The following is a 6914-nucleotide window of genomic DNA, read 5'->3' as shown; positions in this document are numbered from 1 at the left end:
TCATATGCAACCTGATCCACTCCATGCACCAACGATGTGTCGAATGCCTAGCATACAACGGAGGGCACACGCGTTATTGACACCGATTCACATTGTTGTGAATTCCATTTTCGAGGGTTTTCACGTTTGACATACTCTAGCTAAATTGTCGCTGCCGCGTTCGATCTTTGCTTTGTTTGTCATTACTCCTTGGTTGTTCAATTATATAATTTTTTTAAAAAATGAAAGAATTCGGCTTGTCTGTTTTGTGTGGCGTGCTTGTAAAAAAGTGATCCTTAACTTTTTTTGAAGAGTGTAGGAGCACTCGCCATACCCCTTGCTGGATGCATCTGCAAAGTGATGAAACTCGATTCCACTCCAAGGAAGAGGGGCGTTTGTGAAGTGACATCTTGGCACTTGGAGGGAAGACAACGATCGAAGGTCGTGGATCCATTCATTCCATCGAGTCAGGATGGAGGGGGGACGGTCTTGATCCCAGCTGAATCCCTCTCTGCAGGCTTCTTGAAGAATTTGGCGACCTCTCAAAATGATAGGTGAAACTAGTCCCAGGGGGTCAAAGATGGAGGCCACAGTAGACAAGACACCACGCTTTGTTACTTGCGTTGCCTTCGTTTCATGGACAAAGTGTAGAGTGTCAGTCTCCAGATTCCATCGGATTCCTAGAGCTCTTTCAATTGACCTTTTGCTCTGGTCTAGCCCGTCTTCTACGCTGCTGGACTTCACGACCTGAGTGGTGGAAAATGAAGACATGACCCGACTGTCGTTGGAGGCGATTTTATGGAGCCACAGGTTTCCTTTCACGCAGATTTCTACAGCTCCTTCTGGAGAAGCTCCACGGCTGTAGATCTGTCAGGTCTGGACCTCAAACCGTCGTCGACATAGAAGTCGTTTTGAATGAAGTCGGCAGCTTCTGGGCTGATGCTCTGGTTGTCTTTAGCTAATGTCTTCAGCCCAAAATTTGCACAGCCAGGGGAGGACGCTGCTCCAAACATGTGCACCCTCATTCGGTGGTCAACTGGAGCTGCATTCAAGTCATTGTTCGGCCACCACAGAAACCTCAGGTAGTCTCTGTGTTGAGGGAGGACGTGAAACTGGTGAAACATTCGCTCCACATCACAGGAAAAGGCCACTGGATACCAACGAAATCGGCACAAGACACCCAGTAATGAGTTCAGTTGGTCTGGTCCACAAAGGAGAAAGTCATTGAGTGAAACGTCATTGCATTTGGCTGCACAGTCGAAAACCACTCGTATCTTTCCCGGCTTGTTGAGATTGTAGACTCCGTGGTGAGGGATATACCATGTTGGGCTACTGCTGATCTCCGCCTCTGGCACTATTTCAGCATCTCGTCGTTCCACCATTTGGCTCATGAATTCTCCATAGAGTTGAAAATGCTCTGGACTGGAGAGGAACCGACGTTTCAAACTGTAAAGTCTCCGTAGTGCTAAATGCCGGTTTGGAGGGAGTAGGGGTTCTCCATCCTTGAAGGGCAAGGGCATCTGGTAATGTCCCTCACTGTTCAGCTCAATGCCTGTACTGAGAATGTTCATAAACTTTCTGTCTTCTTGAGAGGATGGGGGGTCATCAGGACAAGTAAAGTCTTTTTCCAGTAGCCTAATCAGGTGTTCGTTAGTGCGATCTCTAGTGCGAAAACAGAAGGCAGATTTTCTGGTGGGCGGTCTTGGCTGTTCGAGAGTCTTTGAAGCGAAGGCGTTTGCAGGGGGTCCACCTTGTTCACATGATGCCGTGACCTCTCCAACTAGGCCCCAGCCCAGTCTCGTTCGTTGAGCGTAGGGTTGGCCAGGTTCACCGAAAACTACTTCCAAAGGGCGTAGAGCTTCAGATACATTGACGCCCAATAGAATGGCGATGGGAGCATCCAAGAGAGGGGGGAAACAGTGGGCGATGCGTTCAAGATGAGACATGAAAAGTATAGTGTCTCGCATGGGAATCTGGCTCCGATCAACACTGATCTCTGGGTGGGAATAGGCTTTCGGAACTTTGAGAGTCGCTTTAGAATCATAGGCTCTCACACGTAGATTGGTGAACGATTTGCATTCCACTGTTTCTGCCTTGGAAGTCATAGTGGTCAGTGTCAAAACAGAGTCCTGTGCTCCCAGGTTAAGCCTGTTCATCACCGAATCGCTAAGGAAAATCGTGTCACTCATGGTATCGAGCATGGCGTAGACGAGTATTTCCTTGCTTGGGTCCAGTCCAGACGAGACATATACTGGCATATAGAGGGAGTAAAGTCTTGTGGTGATGTGGTGATCGACGGCATAACTCTTCTTGACTTCATCAAAGAGGCATTCTCCACATTTGGTAGTGGCAACAAACTTCATATCAGTTTCCTCGTCAATCAAAGAGACTTGGTGAGTGGCTTTCTGCGTGGGATTGAAATCCGGGTCGTGCATTATTGTAACATGCTTCATTTTGCAAGTGTCACAGGAAACCTTAGCAAAACACCCTTTGGCAGCATGGAAGCCTCTCAAACACTTGAAACAAAGCTTTCGTTTGATCGCAAACTCCTTTCGTTCTGCATAGGGTTTTTCTGCCAACTTCTTGCAATCTGGGGTAAAAGGTTTATCATTACAATAAAGACAACGTCTTTGTGCAGGAAACTTATTTGTTGCTGGGTCCTTTACAGCGTCTTCTCCCGGCTTGTTCTCCTGTTCCGGTTTGTCCACTTCGCTGATTGTTGTGTAGGTCTGCTTGCCCTTGGCCTTGGTAGACAGTGACTGGTCAGCACCTCGTTTTCTACCTTTATTGTGAAGATCTGCTTCGTGAAGAGCTTCACATTTGCTATCCAGAAACTTGACAAAGGTGGCAAAACTTGGATATCTGCCACAGGAGAGCTTGCTATCAGCAACACGTTGCCCCCATGACAATGCTAGTGAGTCTGGAAGCTTGTGGGCTAGACGCTTGATTTGTGCAGGGTCTTCTAGGATACTAAGTCCGGTTATCTTCTTCGCCATCACACAGCACTGTCTGAGGAAGTCTACGTAGTTTCTGAGGGAGACTGTATCCTTATCCTTCACTTCTGGCCATGCCTCCAGTCTTTCTTTCAATGCCTCGGCGATGGTGTAGTCTTCTCCAAAACGCCCTTTCAATATTTTTAAGGCACTATTGTAGGACTCTTCTCCGAGATCATAGTAGAGATCACCAACGGCAACTTTGGCTGGACCATCGATGAATTCTCGAAGCATCAGCATTTTATCTTCTGGTCCAACTGCACTGTTCCTCACCATGTGCTGAAAGGCTGCAAACCATGATGGATACTCTAAGGGGTCCCCACTGAACACTGGTGGCTTTGGAACGGGAAGCCTGCTAATTGTGAGAGCATCTGCAATTGATTTTGCGAGGTTGACGTAGGTGGTTGGAACGGCATCTTCTTGGGGATAAGCGCAATGTCTCTGTTCATGCAAGCTATCCGTGTTAGTCTGAGCGGAGAAAGCAGGATACCTTGAGGTGAAGGGTGGTGCGCGGGCATTCAGTGAATGTTCGCTCTGTATGGGCAGTCCTTGACCTGCTTGGGGTTGTCCTTGTGAGGAATGTGGCCACTGACTCAGATCAGACTTGAAGTGGACTTGTGTGTTCATAGGAGTGTCTCGACGCAAGCCGTTGGGGTTATGATAAGTTACTGGAACTCTTGTATGATCTGTATGCACCTGGTTGAACCTTGGGTCAGTGTTCATTGGAATGTGATGGGGCATGTTACTCAAATTAGCATCTGTCCCAAGGTTAGTAGTAATGCTTGGTTGGGCATAATTCGTCTGTAGGGCTGTTCCTTTATTAGGCCTTGTGGGATGTACCCTATCAATTATGTCTTGGTTTTCAGTGCGAGATAAGAACAGTTCATTGATGGGATCACACAAGGGCAAGGAGTTCAGGACGGAGTTTGCTTCATCCTTTGGTGCTGCTGGATTGAGAGCGTCTTCTACGGCATTGGCTACGTTCAATTCCATTTGTAGTCTTGCTCTGTCTTCCTCCAGCTTTACTTGAATCATTTGTTTTTCAAGTTCCTGGAAGCGCCTCGCCTCCTCCATTTCCCGCTGAGCTTCTTCTAGTCTGATCTTCTGTAGGCGTCCAGTCTCCTCCATTCCTCGTTGAACCTCTTCTAGCTTGATCTTTCTCTTCTGTAGCTCCATTTGATGTCTCAGTTCAGCCTCTCTTCGTTGGGTTTCTTGAAGTTTTTCCATCATTTGGCACTTGGCTTGAAGAGCGGCTGCTTCTGATCGCGCAAGACGTCTACGAGAAGAAGTTGAAGAATGGGTCCCAGAAGAGTGCTTAGAGCAAGAGGAAATGGAAGAATTTCCTGGGTTTGTTTTAGTCTTTCTAGATTCATTTTCCTTACGCTTCAGATCTGTAACGTCATTCTGTTTAGTCTGGGTGAGCTGAGCATCTGGGAGTTCTAGAGTAATTTGGGCTAATTGTTTAACTAGATTGGGCCTTTTGTGGGCTTATTGAGCTACCAGCATGTAGATTCTCCTGTATCTGGCCTACCAATTTCCCTACTTCTCGTATGTTTTCTTCTAAGTCTTTGGTCCGTGTGGGTCCAAGAGTCTTAACTGCGTCTGAGCTTGGACCTGATTGGCGGTATGGTCTGGTGTCTGATGGTGGTACATTAAATGCCTCTACTGGTCTGTCGGAGATCTGGTCGGTGGATCTCGTCATATGGTGCTCTTCGTCTTGAGAAGTCTGTTTTGAAGCCTGGCTGTCTAGAGTGAAGGTTTCCTTAACTGTAGTTTCAGCTGAGGGCAGTGAAAGATGAATGTCGCTAAGATAAGTTATCTCTTTGGCGTGTGATTCTTGCAGGGGCTGACTGGCATCTTGATCTTGGTCGGCCATGGTGGGTGAGCTGCTTATGTCCTTTGATAAGAGGCGGAGAGATGACGAGGCGTAAACGTTGATGAGTCTTCTCTCAGCGCACAGTTTTCACTGTACTCGCATTCAGTTTATGGGACACGCTAACTGCCTCTTTCTCACGCTGAAGAATTCACGCAGGTGATGATGTTACGGGAGGTTTATTGTTGTAAAGCCTGTGCCGTGACCATGACGCTGACCCTGGTGAAAACTACAAAAAGTAATTTAGAATACTAGAATAACTAAGATGAAACATCAAAGCACATTCTCATAAACGCATAACTTCAAACATGTTAATCACCTCTTTAAATGGCGAGACGGCGTCAAAGAAAGCACAAATCATTAAAGCATAATTATTACATTGACGTGACGCAGATTCCGGCTTAAGTAATAACTCATAACATTCAAATAACAGAATTACTAACACTGAATAAACAAAATAGGCAGCGAAATTAAGCGAATCGTCCAAAGTCTCAAATAGTCAAATCCGGTCAGACCACGAATTCGCGCATAAATTATCAAAGTAAACTAGCTTAACCAACGTATATTTCCCTTTCGGCATTATAATTACAAGTTAACTGCGAATTTAAAATCCATAAAAAATGTCAAAATTACCCTACAAATTAGATACTCATCAAATCAAACTTGAAATTTCATCATCTACAGTTATTATTGCGGACAATTTATTCGCTCAAACAAAACAAGCCGATAATCAGCAGAAAACGCATAAACAACGTCCAAAAATATTGAAGAAAAACGTCTCGACATATGCGGCAAATCCGAGCACAAAGTTGCAAACGGTGCAATATAATAGGCATATTTCGGTAAACAATAAGGCAATCATAATGCAAACAATCAACAGATAAATCAACATACCTGTACTGCGCATTGTCCCATTAAAGAAACTAACTTCAGACCTTAAACTTCACTGAAGTGTAAAAAAAAAGAAAAGAAAAGATAGGCTTCCTTGAACCTTAAGCCTACTGCCTCCGACGGTTGCCAGTGGAAAAATGACCTTCAATCGCTATTCAGTTCCCGCATACCCTTTTCTGAATAGTGCTCAATACAAAAACACAACTGAATTCTTTGGCCAAGCAACACAAGCACGAAATTAGCGCACACTTCGTTACAAAAACTCACGCCGATACCGGTGAAAGAGTGAAGCTTTGGCTAACACGACCAACAAGAAGGAATAACAGAGGGGTCAACACACATTGAAGAAAGAGAGAGAGAAGGAAGGAGGGACAGAGGGTAGGAGGGAAAGAGAGAGAGAGGGGAAAGGAGGGAGAGAGGGCAGGAGGGAGAGATAGGGAAAGAGAAAGGGAAGGAGATGAGAAAGAGAAAGGACATAGAAATGGAGAGGGAGAGAGAGAGAGAGAGAGAGAGAGAGAGAGAGAGAGAGAGATATGGAAGAAAGTAAAGAAAGATAAAGAGATAGAAGTTAAAGAGACCTAAAAGAGCGGAAAGAAAGTAAAGAATGAAGAGCTAGCGAAAAGAAAAAGAAAAAGAATGAATAAGGGAAGAACGTAGCAACAAAAAAGGAAACAGTATAAGAGAGAAGAAGCTAGAGCAGGCAAAAAGAGTTTGCAAAGAAGAAAGAATAAAATGCTCAAGACAGCAGAGGGAATGGCCGTGCACTGCCAATCCAAAAGAGGCCTACAGAAGGTGAAGAACGAAAGAAGGGAAGGCACAGAAGAGGGGAAGTACAGAAGGGCTGAAGAAGGAACAGAGGTGGATAAAAGGAAAGAGAAAGAGGAAAAGAAGGGGAATGAGAGTGAAGAAGAAAAGGAGGAGAGTGACGATTCAACAAATACCCAAAGATTGCATTTTGAAAACGCACATAAAAATTCTCGCCTATGAAGGCGAGCACAGGCCTAGTGGGCCAAAAGACAACTCTGCTTGAATCTCCATTGAATATCGAGATGGGTGAATATACTGTTCAAAAAAAGAAACGCATAGCTTGTAATATTTGGTTAATTTAGTTATATGGCTGCAAGGATATGCACCAAACTGCAGAAAATGTTTATCTGGTCGTCGACCTTTCGTCCATT

At 45.2% G+C, this 6914-nt stretch overlaps 1 protein-coding gene across 1 annotated transcript; it reads right to left on the bottom strand.

The window, feature by feature from the left end:
- Positions 1-809: 809 nt before the first annotated feature.
- LOC138965605 (uncharacterized) lies at positions 810-4199 on the bottom strand. The gene has a single exon (XM_070337785.1). It carries the CDS (start codon positions 4197-4199, stop codon positions 810-812), a length of 3390 nt encoding a protein of 1129 aa, XP_070193886.1.
- Between the last annotated feature and the right edge of the window lie 2715 nt (positions 4200-6914).

Source organism: Littorina saxatilis, linkage group LG4 (assembly GCF_037325665.1).
Source record: "Littorina saxatilis isolate snail1 linkage group LG4, US_GU_Lsax_2.0, whole genome shotgun sequence".
Classification (NCBI taxonomy): domain Eukaryota; kingdom Metazoa; phylum Mollusca; class Gastropoda; order Littorinimorpha; family Littorinidae; genus Littorina; species Littorina saxatilis.
Note: the sequence above shows the minus strand (reverse complement) of the source record. Positions and strands in the feature narration are given on the sequence as shown.